At 40.6% G+C, this 20,092-nt stretch overlaps 1 protein-coding gene across 1 annotated transcript in view; it reads left to right on the forward strand.

The window, feature by feature from the left end:
- Positions 1-20,092, forward strand: part of SND1 (staphylococcal nuclease and tudor domain containing 1) — a 394,531-nt gene that overhangs the window by 189,654 nt on the left and 184,785 nt on the right. The window contains exon 15 of the mRNA XM_044920011.1: positions 16,875-16,985. Coding sequence (XP_044775946.1) covers positions 16,875-16,985 — 111 coding nt within the window. The remainder of the gene's footprint in view (positions 1-16,874; positions 16,986-20,092) is intronic.

Genomic DNA, 20,092 nt, shown 5'->3' on the forward strand with positions numbered 1-20,092 from the left:
ATCCCTGTACCATCTGCTTTGAGCCCGCCACATCATTGAAACTGAGCTTACCTAGGAGACCAGTGCTTCCCTTAAGGACACTTCTCAATCCTTGCTTACACTTGATCTCTGTAGTATTTAAAACTTACCACCATTTTTTTTGTGTGTGAAAATTTTTCTCTTTTCTTTTAGTATGCATACTTGACTGGATTTCCTTCTACAATTCCGATGACTTCTCTTCAGTCTGCTTTTGAGTGCTCCTTAAATATTTGTGCTTTCCAGGCTTCCATCTTGTCTTCTTATCCCACCTCAGTCTCCATGGGTGATCTCATTCATCCCATTGCTTGAATTTTCAGGTAGATGTTACTGATTCCCAAACCTAGGTCTCTAGCCCAATTCTTTCTGTCAGGCTTTCCCCACCAATATATCCAAGTACTTACTGCACCTTACTTCTTAAATACCAAAACTCAGTATGGCTAAAACTGAGCTCATGTTCTCCCCTTTAAAAAGCTATTCCTTCCCTGGAATGATCCCACATCTTGATTGATCGTGCCACCATTTAGTCAGTCTTCTGTTCCGCTAATCCAAAAGTGTCATCTTTTTCTCCTCCTCTCTCACTCTCCATACCTGATTATCTGCTGGTATATATTAAGTTCATCCCAGCCTTTTTCTCCTCACTGCCTGGTTTATGCCGTCTCCTTACTGGTCTTAACTCCCTTCTGATCCATTTTCCACAGTAGTGCCGCAATTGGCTTTCTGATAACAAATCTGATTGTTACTCTCCTGCTTAAAAGTCTTCATTAATCATCCACAGCCTCTAGGATTAATACAAACCCGTGATCTGGCCCTTGCTTAACTCTCCATGTTTATACTTAACATTCCCTGGCTTTCATCCATCATTTCTGTAAAAAACAAAAACAGCTTAAACTCACTATTCTTGAAGTCATTCTGCTCTCTCTGTCTGGAACATACATTGCTCCTCTATAGCTCCTACTCACTTTTAGCATTTTACACCTTAGGGAGGCTTTACCTTAGGAACCCTGCCCAAAAAAGACCCTAATTGGGCATCTGTATATGTGCTTCATCAGCACCCTGCACTTACTTACTTACTGGAAGGCGCACGACACTGACAGCACTAGGTCACAGATCTCTCTTTCTTTATTCCCAGTGCACACTGCAGTTTTTGCCACATCCGGGGTCTTTGAGAGAACCAATGCCCAGATACCTTCCATGACTCCCCATGCTTATCTCCTTTCTAGACTCCCCTGGGTTAGACCTGAAATGCAGATGTTCCATGTCCATTCTCACATGGACCCATTGAGAATTTTAGCTTTGTCTGGGACCCTAGAGGTTCTTCACTTCAATCCCCTTGGTATGATAGCACAGAAAACTGTGACTTAAAAGGTAAATGTCTTTTGTCAGTTTTCTCCCAATTAAAGCCAGAATTGGTCTCATGATTGCAAATCTAAACAAAATGCAGCATCGTTTGTATGTAATCCCTAAACTGCACCTTTTCCTTAGGCCACACGAACATAACATGTTTGTTTTACTTTTTTACTTTGGTTTATTTATTTTTTTCCTTTCTGGTCTGTCCAGTAGGTTAATTCTTTAGTACATGATGTACCAGGTACTCTTGGCACTGGGCATAAAGTAATGAATACTATAGAGAGAGAAATCTGTCTTTTGGGTGGGAACTTACATTCCAGCGGTGGCAAACAAATAAAATAGAATATGTAGAATTATGTAGATGGTCAGAAGTGCTATAGAGAAAATAAAGCTAAGGAAGGATAGAGGAGGTATTCCAAGATTAGAAGGAGGCACATTTTCAGTAGGTACTCAGACTCAGGCCTCACTGATAAGGTGACAGGAGCAAAGACCTGAATGAAGTGAAGAAGCAAGTGGTATGAAGGCAAAGAGAACAGCAGGGACAAAGGTCTTGTGGTGCAAGTGTACCTGGATAGAAAGAATGCCTTATGGCTGGAGCAGGGGGAGCAAGGGTGGGGGCAGTGAGAGATGAGGTCAATAAGAACAGGAAGGGGGATAGCTGACCATGTATGTTCTTGTAAGCCACTCTAAGTCTCTGGCTTTTACAATGAATGAGATAGGAGCCATTGTGGAGGCAGGTTTTGTTGACTTTAATCTTCAAAGGATTATTCTGGATGAGGATTATTCTGATTGAGAATGGAGTTTAGAGTCTTTGGTGCTTTTGTTTTCTTTTTAGTAAGCTCAAGTTCTATTGACTTTTTCTTTTTTAACTTTTGAAGTCATTATAGATTCACAGAAGTTGCAAAAGTGTACAGCAGTCCATCCCATGTACCCTTTAGCCAGTTCCCCCCAGTGGTTATAACTTATATAACTATAGTAAAACAAAGTCAGGAATGTGGCGTTGGTGCGGTGTGTGTGTGTGCCATTTTATCACGTGTAGATTCATGTGCCCACCATCACAATCAAGATAGAAAACTGTTCAGTCATCAGAAGGATCTCCCTTGTGCTACTACCACACCTTTCCGCTCCCAACATCCATGACAACCATTAATCCATTTTCCATCTCTATAATTTTGTCATCTCAAGAACATTATATAAATGGACTCCTACAGTGTGTGATCCATTGAGGTTGACCTTTTTCATTTAGCATAATGCCTTTGAGAGCCGTCTGAGTTGTGTGTGTCAGTAATTTTTCCAGTCTTTTTATGAAACTAGAGGCAGGTTGTCATGGTGGAAGGATGCTTGTTTTATGACTTGAGACCTGAGTTCTAGTCCAGGTCAGTCACTAAATAGTTTGCTAATCTGAGATTCAGAGACATTACAATCTGTAAGATGAGAGAATTGGAGTAGAACACTAAGGCCCTTTCAGCTCTAAACTCTGTAGTTATAATGAATGAAGTATTTCTGATATTTCCTTATAGTCTATAGTAATGAAGTCTACCTCTCTTGTTAATATTTACTGTGCACTAATCTTATATAGTCTCATAGGACTACTCAGGAAACATCTCATAATTATTTTATTGACATGTTGCTGCTACTTATATTACTCAAGTGTAAGCTTGATAGGCCAAAATAGTACTTGACAAACTATGTAAATGTAAAGGGTGAGTCTTTGATTTTTTCACTATGTTCAATTATAAGATCAGTAAACCTCCTACTCTACCTAATCTAGTGAGCCTCAGAGATTCAAGAAATGTAATAAATTCCTGTTAAATGTCAGTTCTACTCTTGAATCAGTTCTTTGAACACATTTCTGCTAGTGAGCAAAGGCAGTTTCTTGCCATTGAAAGAAGTACTTAGCCAAAGTATAAGGAACTTAGCTGGTGAAGAATCCAAAATTGGTCTTTAGTTTCCTTGGTAGAAAATATACCATATATGTATATACTTTTATTTGCTCATCCCTCTGTCCTCTTTTTTAATACCCCAGAATATTTGAGCAATGCATTATATATTAAAGAAATAGTGGACATTAAACAGTTGAATAGAATAAATATTTGTCAAGAATAAGTAAATATTTGTCGAGAATAAGTAAATTTGTCAAGCAGCCTGGCCTCCCACCCTTTTCCATCATTTTTTGTACGCACAGAAAGGATAGGGCTGTTATAGTCCCTAGTAGAAGGATTGGAAGAAACTGTGCCTCCTACCACAGTATTCTACAAAGCATAACCAGGAATGTATATAAACATACCTTAGTGTTTATATACTTACTGAAATGATACATAATCTACTTTGCCTTGAATGTTATCAGCTAGTGCTATATAAAAATACTGGTAGAAAGATTATCAAACATGTATGACTATTGATCAGTAATTGCTAGTTCATTTTTAAATTATGTTCTAGCTCACATATATTCTAATCCATTCTATAGTGCATTTAGATCTGCTCTCTTTATTTTATAGATACAGAAACTGGTACAGGCTTAGCTCCTTCACAAGAGTTTAAACAGCCAGAGAGCTGGGGTAAGAACTGAGATCCTCTGCCCTGAATCACTGCTCTGTGCCATGAGTTCTTTATGAAACAAGCTCATAATTGCTCTCTATGGCCACAAAGGGCTGGAGGAAGTGGGAAACATTAAGTGGCTTTCACTATTGAAGAAAAATATAAATGCTGTGTGTAATTTCTCTCGTCGGATGAAGGAGAACTGATCGTTTATTCTTAACATTTCTTTTTTTATCATATTCATTTGTTTTACTATGTTATTCTGTCTCTTCACTCATTTTTTATAATTTAGATGAAGACTTTGCCCTCTTAAAGTGTTGATGTGAGATAATGCCTTATGTTAGAACCTCCTTTAAAAAACAAAAACAAAACTCTGCCACACCATGAATGTGTTTTTTAGAAAGTTAGTTTCCTATTGTGTGCATTTTGGAAAGCAAACAGACCAAACAAACTAGGCTAAAATGGAATGTTTTAAGTTCCTAAAGATATGAAATTGTTTTAACTGGTAAGCATTTTACCACCTCTCATTTGTTTTTTCCATTAAGATGAATGTAGTCGGGACATCATTTTTGTTTAGAAACTCAAATGAAATAACTAGTAGAATATCTCTTTCACTAACAATAGACCTTCTTTACATTTACCTTGTTCATTCATCCTTAGAAGCCTTATAATTGATCCCTATACCTGAATATAATAGTATTTTTGTAAAGGCATAGGTACATGTTTTCATGACTTTAAGATATTCGCCTTTCATATTGCACACTTTAATATGTTTATGGACATTCCTAAACTGACTTTTATTCTCTTGATGGCAATATCCTCAAAGCCATCCTTACTTTACTGCTCATCTTCTCCTGCACTTCTGTTTTTCCTTAGCAAGTGGCTGGAACTGTTGGGTTACAGGTTGGTTGGGGAACCTCACAGAGGATCCAGTGTTCAGGTACAGATCATACCAATAAGTCCTTACCCAGCTAGTAGTGAGGGCAAGATAGAGTTGTCCTCCCTTACACTAAGTACCTAAGCAAAAAGTTAAAGGTTAGTGCTGCCCAGCCACCAGCCCTGGACCTGTGATGGGGTGAGATGTGGGTGATACAGTGGGACTCTGGGAAGAGAGCACCTTATATGGCCTTTATAGGGCCTACAGACTTCTGCAAGCCTTACTAGGGCACCTGCCTCTCACCCTAGGCCTTGGCTCCCAGGTTTCCTGGTTTAGAGGCCACTGACCTATATAACCCATGCTTAGGGACTTTTTCTTTAAACTCTTGGGAATGCAACTTCATGATGTCAGTTAAATCCATTAAGATGTTGTTGGTTGTAAGGAACACCAACAACTCTGTCCTAAAAAAGAGGAGGATATGGGAAGTTATGAGGAGCTAAGAGAACTGACCTAAGGCCAGAGTGTCAGACTTGGAAAATAGATGGGGATCAGGGCACCTCCAAAGGGGCAGGAAGCAGGAAAATTGTCTTTACTTTGATGCTGTGTGGCTAGAATGCCATCACTACCTGCATGGGGTGCTGCCCCAAAGGCAAGACACCATTGTAAATGAATTCTGACTGCCACTTCTCCTTGGCATCACTCCCAAGGCAGGAGGAGCATTTAACTGACAGAGCCGCTGTCAGCATGTCCGTGCACTGGCTGCTAGGGACGGGGTCAAGGGTAGGCATCTGATGATTTTCATCTTACGTGGTAGAAAGCTCCAACAGTGGAATATTGCCCTCTTTTGAAAGGGGGATGGCATCTTACATCCATTCTCTCACATGGGAATATTTGTCTTTCAAACATGTGTATAAAAACCATGGACAAAAATATGGAATGACTATGATCATCTTTTGTAGCAGGACCTCTTCTGGGTCAGTGAATTGATTCCTGAGTCTAGGACAGTGGTAGGAGAAGGAGCCCCCTGAGTGACTGGACAAATTCAGTGAATGCCCTCCACTATTCCTGGGGGAGAGAAGTCTGAGGACATTCTCACCGCAAACCTCTGTCCATGCTCCTTTTGCTGCTCTTTTGCAAAATGTTCATTTCTCAAGGTAAAGAGGAGCAGAGAAAATCGGGGATGAAGAAAGCATATTTATGTCTACAATGTATATTTCTACCTTGTGTTGGAATATATATTGAGAGAAAAGTCATCACACATTTTGAATAATTTCTCCCCGTCTCCCAGAAAAAAAGTCCTCCAAATGCCCAGACAACAATTATTATAAGTAAATAATTATAGTAATTAAATGTTTCATATATATATTTTAGCTAACAGTAATAGAATGATCAATTTATAATAGGTAGCTAGATTATTTTTAATGTTCTGATAAGTTTTTAATGGATTAAGGGCATCTTGGATAATTCATGTACACAAAATACTCCTGTTTTATAAAACTTTTTTTTTTTTTTAATTAGAAAGGGAGGGGCAGACAGAAAGAAAGAATCTTAAGTAGGCTCCACACCCAGCGTGGAGCCCAACGCAGTGCTCAGTCTCAGGACTCTGAGATCATGACCTGAGCCGAAATCAAGAGTCAGATGCTCAACCAACTGAGCCACCCAGGTGCCCCCTATGTTATAGAATTTTTAAAGGACAGCAGTACCATAAAGGGAAATGGGCTGAGAATCTGAAGGATCTTAGATGCCCATTGTGGTGGTGCCACTCTCTGTGTTTCTTTAGACAACCCATTTAAAAATGTTCAGTTTCTCTCTGGGTCTGTCTTCATGTGTCTATGGAGGTTATTGGATTTGTTTATCTCTTTGGGCACTTTTTGCTCAAAAATTATATGACTCAGTTATTACTTTGTTTTCATCCAACGCCCACAGAACACCCTGGGAACTCGAGTGAAATCAATCAGCTAGCCAATAAATATTTATTGGGTGCCTACTAAGTGTTTGACAGTTAGACAAGATATATATACGAAGGGAGATAATAAGATACAGCAGTGCAAAGATGAGTGCAAAATGAGCAGCATAGCCAACAGCATAGAGACTGGGAGAGTGCAGGGCTCTTGCTTGGCAGTGAAAAGGGCTGAGATTGAGCAGAAGATTGAGAAGCGATTAATGGATTAGGTTTAGAGAGGCATATGAGGCTCTGTTGCAGAATACCTTTAATATTCTATTACCCTATTATTTGTGGCACTGTTTAGCCAAAGGAAAACCGAAATTGGAATAAAAAATTGGGCTTCTAATCGTGGCTCTGCCACATAGAAACAGGATTGCTTGTGGTAAGTCTGAATTGTTTACTATTTGTACATACCACTGTGTGCATCGCAAGCAGGAGTAGGTTAATGTGTTAAATACCTGTCCTATAGTAAACTTGCAGTAGATGTTCATTAAATCTGAAATTATCTTTTGAGTGAAAATCAAGGAAATTGTTCTGTCATCTGATGTTTACAGCATGGGGCTTGGGTAAGGTGATTAGCAAGATCCTCTTCATCACTGAAATGCCAAGTCTCTGCGTAGCCTTTCTTGGTTGTAACTGTCACTCGTGACCTTTATAAACTTTTGGTGCTTCACGTTTCTCATCTGTAAAATAGGGATGATAAGAGTTCCTAATTCCTCAGGATTTTGTGACCAATGTAGAATAGTACTTTAAAAGGTCAGTCTTCCCTCCTTCCCTCTAACCATTTTCTTTCTCCTAACCCTCTCCTCCTCCTCCCTTCTCTCCTTCCCCCCCAACCCCTTTTCCCCCTCCACCCCCTTCTCCTCTCCTTCCCCTCCATCATCATTTCATATATGATAACTTAATATTGTCTCCATATTGAAAAAGGTCTCTGTGATTGTGGTGGGTTTGAGAATGAGGATCACACTCGAGGCCTGTGCTTTAAGGGGCTTCAATTGACCATGTTTAGAATTGGTTGACATTGCAAGGAAACTAGGGAGGCTGTTGTAAGCAGTCAAGGTGAGAGACAGTGGGAACCACAACTGGGAGAAAGAAAAGAAAGCATTCATGAGAGAAACATTGGAAATTTGAGTTCAAAGTTTTGACAACTAATTTTATGTGGAAATAAGAGACAACAGGCCTGGGTGACTGGGAGTATGTGATGGCCCTATAGTTAGAATTAGAGATGTTAGGAGAATGAGCTGATTTAGTAGGTTTTAGAAACGCTTAATCTGGGGAAGGGAGTTTTATTTTTGAAATGCTGAGTTTTACTTGGTGATGAATCATATGAATTCACATGTCCTGCAAATAGTTGGAAATGTAACTGCATGGCATATTTAGCATTGAGGGGACCAACTTGGCTGGATTGGAAGTACATATTTGTTAGACAGTTTACTTTCTTCAAGCTGGATTCAGTATTTAATTGCTTAGTTGTTTTGGAAGGATCTGTTTGTGTCCTGGGAAAGAAGCATGCTTGTCCAATAGAGGGAGTGTCACTTTGGGTACATACTCTATGTTCTGTCCTATAGTATAAGGGAGATTCAGGAAAGTCCATGCAGTTTCTGTCATGAAACACATTTTTTTCTTCACTGTTTCTCTTCTATCTTATTTTGAGGGAGATCGGGGAAAATCTTAGGTATTTGAAGGTGGGCATTGTTTTATTGCCACTTATATTTAATATGCCCCTCCTACTTCATCCAGTGGTCATCACTGTCCTGACTGTCTCAGATATGACTGGTAAGTGCAGTGAGACTCAGAGGAGCTGGCAAAATGGAGTATAATACCACAGATTTCCTTGTCTTAGAAAGCCGTAACCATGATATTGCTGAGTAAATGAACTATCATGTAAGAGGTGGCAATAAGATTACAGCACTGCAGAAATCCTGGGGGCAGAATAAAATTGTCTATTTAGTAAGCATAACTATTTTATATAACTGTTTGATGTTATGGTTCTTCCCCTGCCTTTTCTAAATCACTTTGACCCATATTTTTCAGCACTATTCTCTCCACTAGCCAGAGTTATATAGCGGGTTAGATGTTTAATTCTGCTGCTTCCAAGTATATTTCCATCTTATTTTCCTCTTCTGTTAGTTGTTCTTTCGGGAGATCAAGAGTAGGTATGACCTCATGTGGCGCATGAGTGGGAATAAGGGAATGGGTATGATATGGCTCAGAGACACCTTGGAGTAGAAAATTAGCTATTCTGGACAGGTTGAATATGAAGTGACATCTCTTCATCACCCACTTTTGAAACCCTGGTCTCCAGATATCTTTGCTTTTATTTCTTTTCTTCCTAAACTGAAGAGTACTATTGGTTGCTCAGTGGGACATGGCCTCTGAAGCTAGAGAGGCTTTTGTCAGTGCTCAGGAGTAAGCCTATTATCAATAATGAAGTTTTGATGGATGTGTGCTGTGGGGATTTAAGGATTTATCTGTCTGCAAAGCAGTAATTCATTCACTGAATGATTTTTTTTTTCTTTTTCTTTCCCCTCCATCTTCCCTTTCTCCTTCTCTCCCTCCCTCATTCCCTCCGTCCTTTCTTCATTTCTGCCAGTCTGCCAGTTTATGGGTCTCCTTTGGTTTCATTCAAATTGTGTATCCTTTTGAGTTCTTCAAATTGAAGTCCATCCCCATCAGTCTTCATTCTTCCTCTCCATATCCCCCTCCTGCTGAGGAAGAATGATTAGGTTTCATTAAAGTACACAGAGAAGACAGAGTCGTTCCAAGAGTTCTTGACTTTCATATCTCAACTCCAGTCTCTAGAAAATGCTCTCATCGACAGAACAGTTGTGTTTAGAGCCTGTATATCTTCTGAATGTTCATTAAATGTGAACTAAAACTTACTGGAGAGTTGCATTCAGAAGAGTGGGGTTTCTTTGTTTTGCTTTTGTTTTGTTTTGTTGCTTAATTTGCTTCTAAGGGTGTTCAGATCAGTCTCATTCCGTACTTGCCCATTCTTCAGTCTGGCTTTCTGGGGTCATGCTTCTCTGGGGGTCACGCTGTGTCTTATGTTCCACATAACTACAGCTGGATTGGTGGGTCTCTGAGTCAGGAGCAAGGATGTCCTCTCCAAAGACTCCAGGTGCCTTAATACAGCCCTTGGTAATCATTGGTTTTCTCCCTCATTTTACCCTAGTCTCTGGCTGAGCCTTTCTAGGGACTTCAAGGCATTTGAATCTTCCTCTTTGTTTTCAATTTGTGTCATGAATTCTGGGAAAATCTCTAGCCACTCTTGAGATCCTTTGGTGGTCATCCTGGTGATAGCACTTTTTAAATGAAAAAAGGGAGCCTTTAAAGGTTAAAAGATTAAAAAAAAAATCATTTTAGTTATTTTTAGAATTCCATTATTTCGAAGGGGGAGTGAAAAAATAGGGAAATCTATAAAGGATGTTGTGTGCCACCTCAGATGTTGCTAATTATTGATGCTTCTAAAACAGTCTCCTGTCTACATATGCTGCTTAGTTATGTGGGAAGTGCCTCTTGGATGTGTTTTAAGAAAAAAAATGGGGGGGGGGGGAATTATTCCAGATTCATGAGACCTCAGTCAGTGGAGATTGGAGGATAAAAGACACTGAGTGGGAGGGGCAATGTGTTACCCCTTGGAGTAGTCATCATAACTGGGTTTTGGAAGCTACCTGTTGCTCTATAAGACTTTTTCCTGGTTTGAGGCCTAGTTGAAAAACAGTAACATGATAAAAGAGACCTATTCATTGCCCATTGTCTGTAGATGCCTCTCATCTAGAATTTCACTCTCGCCCTTTATAGCCTATTTTGTCAGCCTATAAAAACCAAGTCTGTCTCAAGACTGAAATTGTCAGGTTCCTGCCTCAAAGGGCATGGATAATAGAGGTCTTAGTGTGAACTTGTAAAGAAGATCTAAAGGGAGCTAGTTTTTGGGCCTGTTAGCCATTAATCATTTTCCCCACTTCTGCACTAGCTTTTAGAGTGCAGAGCCAACCATATGAGTACAGGCAGACCTAATATTCTAAAGAAAATAGCTTTCTAGTCCTTGCTGCTTTCTACCTTCTCACCAAATCCTATGGTGACCTCTCTCTCGTTGCTTTTCTCTTACCTATTTGCAAAGAAAGACATCAGTACCCTGTAGCTTCTCTGGTTCCGCCCCACAGTAGAACACCCCTGTATAGCCGAGGAAAAGTGAGATGAGCCATCTGGTATGTTAGAAATCAATATTGGAACCCTGTCAGTTGGGGATCTCCATCCCAGCACTTGTGAGGAAGCCTGTCTTTATGGCAAAGGTACAGCCAATGTGAAAAGGATGTGAAGGCCATTTTCTGGCTTTAAGACATTGGAGTCTTTGAGCGTCATGGGTGACAGAGGGCCAGGCTACATGCCTGAGGTCTTGTCGGATCCATGTTCTCACAGTGACTAGCCATGGGGTGCATGTTGTGCTTGGTTTATGAAATTTGACTACAAGGCCTTGAAGTTATTGTAAAGACGTTGTATGGAAAACAACGTATGTGTGGGGATGCATGCACACATATGAGATATGAACCTCTGATCTAGACAATATGACTTTTGTGAATGAATTGAGTTGTTAATTATCTTTCAATCCTTTCTTTTGCCTTGACTGGAATATAGTATAGAGGCATTTCTTTATAGGCTTACATTTTTCTGAATGTGTCCATGTGTATGTTTGCCCTGAGGAAAATATTCTGCTTTTGCAATCTCCATGGATATCTCAGTGACTGATAAAATGTAGATGTTTTCTAAGTGGAAAATGTTAAGGTCAAACAGCTAGATGAAGGTATGTGAGCCAGAGCCATTGAGTTATCTGTTATCCCTATTCAGATGGAGAATGAAGGGGGGTGTGCAGGCATGTGCGCAAGTGTGTGAGTTATGGAATTACTCTCTCTGCCCAGTCTTGAAATACTTATCCATGTAACCCAGGTTCTGTTTTATCAAGTAATGCATTCTCTTTAAGTGAGCTCTACTGTTAGGATCAAATCATGAAAGTCACAAAATGTGTGAGTGAGACTGTGTATGTGTGTATATAGTAAAGGTCTTCCTATAAATAAACTATTAAGGATAATGGAAGCCAGGTTTCTGTCAGAAAGGAAGTACAAATATGGAAAGGAAGAAAATGAAAATGAACCCTGTAGTGTTGGAGTGGGATTGTGGGTATCTTTGTGAACTCATGGTATGTTGGTTCAGGTTCTCTAAAAAGCTGATGCCAAGACAGAATTAGACATGAAAGAGATTAACTAGGGGAAACCCTTGGGTGGGAAAATGGGAAGGGAGCTGAAAGAAGCTGGGAGTGCCATCAGACTGCAGTGCAGTCCTAATCTCTGTGGCAAAGGGTGGGAGGAAAGGAACGTTGAATTGGAAAAGTCTAAGCTCTCCAAGTTCTAAAGAGAGTTACCACCAAGCCAACAAGGAGTCCTCAAGCCCAAGTTGCCATCAGAGGAGTCCCACATCTCTCAGCAATAGGCCTGCCTTAGTATCTGCTGTGCTCAGGCAAGCAGCAGCTGGTGGGAAGCATAGCCTTGGCTGAAACAGTGATGGATTTCAGAGCACAGCAGCTGGGACTGTCAGTCAATTACACTTCCTGCAGTCAGAGATCCGAGAGGCACATTTTCATGACTGCTGCACATGGTTTTCAGTAGTTATAGATTGATATAGAAATAAACGTATAGAAATAAAGATGTAAATGTGGGCTATTTAGATAAATGGCTAATTTCAGAGCTGCAGAAAACCGTACAAGATAAGCCTGGAACATGTTGTTATACCAGAAAGCAAAGAAGTGCTCAAGGAATGATGGGGGTGGGGACATGTCCACTGGACACAGAAACCAGCTTGACATGGCTCCTGCTGGGCAAATTGGGAACAATTTTAGTATCACAACAAATAATGATAGTAGTGGATTATGACTTTAAATAAAATGACATTCCATGATATTATATTGATATAATTAAATAAATGAATAACTTGGGAATTTGAGGGATAAAAATCACATAATTCAAAGGGTCTCCTCAAAAAATACCTATCAATCATAAAGAGGAAAAGAGTAACTTTACAGTGGAGAAACTACGCTAATCAAATGATCAAAGTGAACATTATCAGTAAATTGTACATTTCATAGGAGGCCAAGGGAACAATACATCTATCACTTCTGTGATATTCCTGCCAAAGATGCATAATTTGCATCTGATCACAAAGAAACATCAGACAAACCAAAATAACTGGCCTGTACTCTTCAGAAGTGTTAAGGCCATGGGGTATAGCCTAAGAAAGATTGTGGAACTGTTGTAGACTAAGGAAACATGGATCCTTTTTCCCCCTAATTATTCTATCGGAATAATTGACAACGTTTAAGTAGTAAATTTGTGGATTAGATGGTAGTAATGTGTCCTTATTGGTATCCTGGTTCTACTCATTATTTTTTGATTTTGTAGGAAAATATCCTGGTTTATAGGAAATGCATACTGAAGGTTTTGGGGGTGAGGGTATAACAGGTGGGTTACTCCCTCGCAAATGGATCAAAGAAGGATGGCATGTTCTTTGTTACATACAGTACGTCCAACTTTTCTGTAAGTTTGTTTCAGAATTACACACATACACACCAGTTAAGTAATCAAGATGATCTTAGACAGTTATCTGACCTATCAGTGTGTTGCTATTCCACTCTTGGGGTAGGGGTTAGGCGTGGGGAAGGCAGGCAAAAATGTGACCAATTATAAACTACTATAATTAAAACCTACTTTTTAAGAATCCTCTTCTCCTGCATGGTCATAGAATACCTGTTCACCATGTTGGCAGAGTATACTACCCCATGATTTCGAAGGTATCTTATAATGGGAAAGTATGAGCTTTTTGCAACCTGCTTGCTGGGGAAACAAGTGGACAGGGAAGATGTCAACTATGTGAAGACCTTTTGAGAAAGCCCGTATGTGAGGCCTAAGTTGTTTGTATCAGGGACACCTCATCATGCCTGATGGCAGTGGTTCGCTTTTACCAGAACCTAAACTTCTTAGTTTGGAGAAGCATTTCAGTCCCAGCACTAATTCTTTGTGTTTGTAGCTGATACAAAGATGATTTCCTGTTAGACTTCCAAGGCTGTTAGGTCCTTTTTTGTATGCTGATTATGAATTATCCATTTGAGCCAGACATATGTAATTGGAGTAGAATTACTGATACACTCAAGAAAGCAGAACTTAAAAATTTGTCTAAAGCAGCCTAATGCATGGCACATAATTTAATGTTCTCTTTTTTCCACTGGGCGACTGATCAGTGCACCCGTGTCAGATTCTGAGCCATCTTTGGCCAAGGGGAAAGTCTCCTGACCTTTCATTAGTAGCCAAAAGAAATGAATGAGAGAGTCAAGTCCATGGATCTAGGCTAATTCCATTTTTCTCTCTCTCCCTTTCATTCTCTTTAAATTCAAATTTTAGATAACGGGGAGGGGAAAGACAAAAGCTGGTAAGGCACGTTGAAAGCTTTTGTCCTTAATTCTATGCTGGGCAAGGTTGGTTAATAGTTGCTTAGGATAATAATGTCCAGGGCTATATTTCCAAAACGTTTGGGTGTTTTTCTGATACTCCAAAGAGTATCTCAAAATTTTCAGGATGTATTAAAACAAAGTTAAAGGAATGTACTGTGATTTTGCCACATTTAAAAAATAAGTCTAAATAAACTAAGTTCATTCAGAAAATAGGTACTGCCTACTTTATGTCAGCTATTATAGGGCTAGGCACTTAAGTGCAGAAAGATGCAGCCCTGGCCCTCGCAGACATCATAATTTAGAAAGGAAGATAGAGAGTCAATTAATAATTGTAAGATGGTATGATGAATCCTCACAGGGGAATATACACCAAGAAGAAAATACATGTGATGTTATTTTCACATGTCTGGCTTATTAAACACCCAGTAATGACAGCTGTTATTATTTCATGTGGTTTTCCTCTGCTCATTAAGCACCAGCACCACTGTTCCTCCAGGAGAAATCTGTAATTAGGGATAAGAAGTGAAGAGAACATGGCTTATGCTCTATGCTGTGGAGAGAAGGAAGAGGCTGGTAGTGGGCAGGTTGTGGAGTGGGAATCCGAGGCCTTATCTGCTTTGTCTAATAATGTCTGTTAGCTGACAGGATACAGAAGGGAACGATTGTGCCCTTGATTCTCTGCTGGCCTTGTAGGTACTCAGTTCAGTTCTGTGAATTGATTTGAGCAGCATTAACAGGGGTGGATCATTAAACATTTGTGCTGTTTTGCTTCGCTTTCTCTATCTTTTCACGTAGAGGCTTATTTGTGTGAATCTTTTCTTGCCTGCTCAGTCATTCCAGCTTTCTCTTTCAAACCCCCTGTATTGACTATAAAATGTCAGTGCACAGAAGTTCAAAATGCAGTAAGTTCTTTGGGCATTTCTAATCGCCAAGACCTATCTCACCCCGCCACAGGTGGAGTTGTCCCCCAGTCTCCTCTCTGACCCGTTGGTGGATGGGGCTGCTCTCCTGCCCTTTGGGGCTTCTTGGTAACACCCTTAGTTAAATTCTCACCATATATCAATACCTACAGCTGCTGATTCGGGGCTGTTGGCATTCTCCCCGCTGCCAAACCCAGCTCTGTGATAATGACAGCGTTTGCCAGCACGCTTATGCGGTGACTCAGGAGACAGGGTGGCCAGCAAAGCAGCCTCTTTGTGGGAGTGGATTTTGAGAAGTGCTAATTCCGTGGCGGTTTGGAGATATTAATATCATCCTGGCAGTAGATAAACAGGCAGCAGAGGGGCACATAATGAGAGTCAGCCACAGCATCTTTTCCTCTTTTCTCTACCCGCACATATTTTTTTCTTCTTCTTTTAAAAAAGTAAATTCCTGGGTTTTGATGAAGAAAACCCTTCAGTGGCTTAAACCTGCTTGTAGAGTGGTTAGTCCAGCTTCCAGCATCTCCAGAGTCTGAGGTTCTAAGAACACTGGTGTATTAAGAGGTAACTACATTTCTAACAACACTAAATCCTAGCATATGGTACAGTAGCCTATTGCTTACCCTACCTCCTCCCTGAAGGGCAGCTAACCAGATGGTTTGAGCAGGGCCTTTGGTGTAACTATGACAGACACAAAGAGAGACATAACCATCACTCTCCCCCATTAGTATCATGCCTCTTGTCCTCCAGTGCTTGCTACAGGTAATTTTTGAAAATTTTGTTTTTCAGTTTGCAGCTTATTTTGCTTCACATCAAACGTCCCTTTCCAGCTTGGGGAGGAATCATGCAAATTTTTATTTGTTGTCTGAGAGTCCTTTCCAGCATACTCTTCTCTAGTTAGAGGATATGGAGGCTACTTATAGTGGCACCTCTTATTCTGGTGAAGAAAAGAAGATTAGACACATTTGAGAATTGCTTTAAGCAGGGTTTTAATCTGACTATTTCTGTAGTCCTAAAAGGACTCTTTATTTGGAGTATTGCTCTAAAGCTGGTCATCTCTGATTTTATACTTTTTACCTAATCCCCCCCCCCCATCTCATGCCATTTCTTCATAAGGAATTTTCATTCCACCATAGGAACACGACCACCACCCCACCCCACCCCCCGCCTGCCACCAAATTCATTCATAGCCTTACCTTCTAGAAGCCCCTTTTGGGTGGAAGAGCCACTGTCTGAGAAGACAGAGAAGCACTGGGGGGTTATGTTAAACTAATCTTTCTAACATTGCCAAGCTGAAACAAGGCACTTTTCTAGAGTATAGGCTAGAAAGGAGATTTTGAGAAATTTAGGTCATGCTTTTATGTGTTTTGTTTTTTATCTGTGTGCCTGATATTTTAGAGAAGACTTTTCTTGAGGGTACTGGCTTGTTTATAACATTCTGTAAATAGCCCTGCCTAATGTGGGCTTTTTACAGATACTTTCTGCTAGTTCTTATGTATGGATTGATACAGCATCTGACTGTAGTAACCAGAAAAATGCTGAGCTAGGGAACTTTGTTATTCCACCTTTTACTGGGATTTCTAGCCTAGCGACTTATTGGTCTTGAAATCCTTGGCTTCTCCCTCCTGTGTCAGGACGCGTTAAGACCTCCAGGTGCTAACTGTTATTATTTCTGTTGACTGAGCCCCATATGCACCTCTAGTGCTCACTGACCTATCTTTTCTGTTGCAGAAACATTGCTGAGGCCCTTGTCAGCAAAGGTCTGGCCACGGTGATCAGATACCGGCAGGATGACGATCAGCGGTCCTCTCACTATGACGAGCTGCTTGCTGCAGAGGCCAGGTGAGACGAAGAATTCTGAAGAGAACACATTGAGACCAACAGCCCCACTGTTCTTCCTTCCCACTATACTGCCTATCCCTGAGCAGAAGGGGATGGAAAGCAATATGCCGAGAAAGCTTGTAGTATGCTTTTATCCCAGTTTTCCCCTATCAAAAGAAAAGGGGCACACTTTGCGTGTGCTGTGTAACCTTGATTAAGTACACTTGGGCCTCCATTTTTTTAAGTCTGGAAAATAGGCATGTATTAGATATGATCTCATGTAGATGCCAAATGAATCGTAGGTGAGAATATAAGGTATTTTTACCACCACCATCCTATCATTCCCTGGGACTAACAAATGAAGTTCTGCCTCTGTGTGCAGAACATTTGCCTCAGGTTCTTACCTCCAGAGACCTCTGCTCCCCAGCCCTTCCCATTTATCACCTCTCGACCTTTTGTCATGTACAAAGGAAATGAAAACATTTATTACGAAATGAGTTTTTGTTTCCCACTTCTGACAGCTGGCAGGGGAGAGCATTTGAGAAGCCCTGTGACATTTTACTCTTGTCCTTCATCCCTGCGGCTGGTTGCCCCAAGGACGTGCATACTGCTTGGTATTATTTCTTACCAGTGACATTCCTATGGTCTTACTCACAGAGACTTCTGTCACTGGGTGGTGCTGGTAGTTTAGTAATTCCCAGACTTCCCAGGAAAGAGCAAAAAATGAGCTATTGGTGAACTGACTTGGGTAGTTCAGCAGACTGCTTGGTCTCAACCAAAATATAGCCACTGTTTCGAAGAGGCGCATGTCGCACTCAGCCACTTATTTAGTTCTAGAAGTTCAGTAGTTGCCAGGTTATGCTCCACAGTTTGAGGAATGAGTTTGGGCCCATGTTATCTATACCTTAGACTTTGTCATTGAGATCACTTCTTTCGCTCTTTGGCCCAGAATGGTGCTCTGATATGTGACATTTACCTCTAACACCATGTCATATCCTGATGGATAGAGCATCTGTAGAATGTCACACAGAATGTCAGCTAAGAAATCAGCCTGTCAGACTATTGTAGCTTTTTGGATTCTTTCTTGTGGGTTTTTCCCAATAGGCCCTGTCTAAAACCTAATTCATGAACACAAAGAGTTCAGTGAAAACACCAGTATCTTTGGTTGATTAAGGCTCTTTAATGGCCAGCATAAAATAATATGATATATAATCCATAATTGGTGTTTCTCCTGATCCTTCCTCACTTCTTCCTTCTCTCCCTGCCTATATTATCACTAAGGCAGCCTGGCTGAAAGAACCCATATTGGGAAATGCAGCTTCATTTCGTTAAGTACTATTTGATGACCTAGATACTCTAGGAAATGGATAGTAATTAGACCACACTTCAGTGGGATTCAGAGGGTGAGTCTGTGCTCAGTCTGTGGGTGGGCTCAGAGTGACCTGGTGGTAACTTGAAAAACAGGTTATAAGTTCCCAGCATAGCAGGAGCACTAAGCAATACAGTGGGAGCTAGACTCCTGTTTTTGGCCCGGTGTCACTCTGCCACTAGTGAATATTTGTGACAGGCAAATATACATGAAAATAATTTGCATAGCTGCTCTGGAAAGTAAAGCCAAAACAAACTTTCTTCTTCTTCTTTTTTTATCTTTTAATTTTTTAAAAATAAGCTATACACCCAATGTGGAAGGCTTGAACGCATGACTCTGAGATCAGGAGTCACATGCTCTACCGACTAAGCACACAGTCAGTAGAGCATGTACCGACTGTGGCACTGGTACACATAACTAATAGTTATGTCTAATTGACATAATTAGTAATATGACTATTACTATGTCTAATGAGGATGCATAGATAGTGAGAGCTTTTTTATAGATTATGTTCTAAGTATATTTTAAATTTTTACTTAAATTCCAGGTAACATACAGTGTAATATTAGTTTCATGTGTATAATATAGTGATTCAGCACTTGCATACATCACCCAGTGCTCATCACAACAACAGGTATACTCCTTAATCCCCATCACCTATTTCCCCTGTCCACCTCCCCTCTGATACCATGAGTTTGTTCTCTATAGAAAGAGTCTGTTTCTTGGTTGGCCTCCCTCTTTCCCCCCTCCTTTGGTCGTTTGTTTTGTTTCTTAAATTCTACATACGGAGTGAAATTATATGGTATGTGTCTTTCTCTGACTGACTTACTTCACTTAGCATTATACTCTCTAGCTCCATCCATGTTGTTGCAAATTGCAGGATTTTGTTCTTTTTTATGGCTGAATAATATTCCTGCCTGTGTGTGTACACACACCACTTTATCCATTCATCAATCAGTGGACACTTGGGCTGTTTCCATAATTTGGCTGTTGTAGATAATGCTGCTACAAATATTGGGGTGCATGTATCCCTTCGAATTAGTATATTTGTATTCTTTGGGTAAATCCCTAGTAGTGCAATTGCCAGATCATAGGGTAGTTCTACTTTTAACTTTTTGGGAAACCTCCATACTGTTTTCTTTTTCTTTTCTTAAGATTATTTATTTATTGGGGTGCCTGGGTGGCTCAGTCATTAAGCGTCTGCCTTTGGGTCAGGTCCTGATCTCAGGGTCCTGGAATCAAGCCCCGCATCGGGCTCCCTGCTCCGCGGGAGGCCTGCTTCTCCCTCTCCCACTCCCCCTGCTTGTGTTCCCTCTCTCGCTGTCTCTCTCTGTCAAATAAACAAATAAAAATCTTTAAAAAAAAAAAAAAAAAAGATTATTTATTTGTTTATTTGTCAGAGCACAAGCAGGGGGAACGGCAGGCAAAGGGAGATGCAGGCCCCCCCGCTGAGCAAGGAGCCCAGTGTGGGACTTGATCCCAGGACCCTGGGATCATGACCTTAGCCGAAGGCACATGCTTAACCAGGTGAGCCACCCAGCAGATGTCCCTCCATGCTGTTTTCCAGAGTGATTGTACCAGTTTGTATTCTCACCAACAATGCAAGAGGGTTCCCCTTTCTCCACATCCTCACCAACACCTGTTGTTTCTTGTGTTGATTTTAGCCATTCTAACAAGTGCAAGGTGATCTCTCATTGTAGTTTTGATTTACATTTCCCTGATGATCAGTGATGTTGAGCATCTTTTCTTGTGTCTGTTG

Source organism: Neomonachus schauinslandi, chromosome 12, assembly GCF_002201575.2.
Source record: "Neomonachus schauinslandi chromosome 12, ASM220157v2, whole genome shotgun sequence".
In the NCBI taxonomy this organism is placed as follows: domain Eukaryota; kingdom Metazoa; phylum Chordata; class Mammalia; order Carnivora; family Phocidae; genus Neomonachus; species Neomonachus schauinslandi.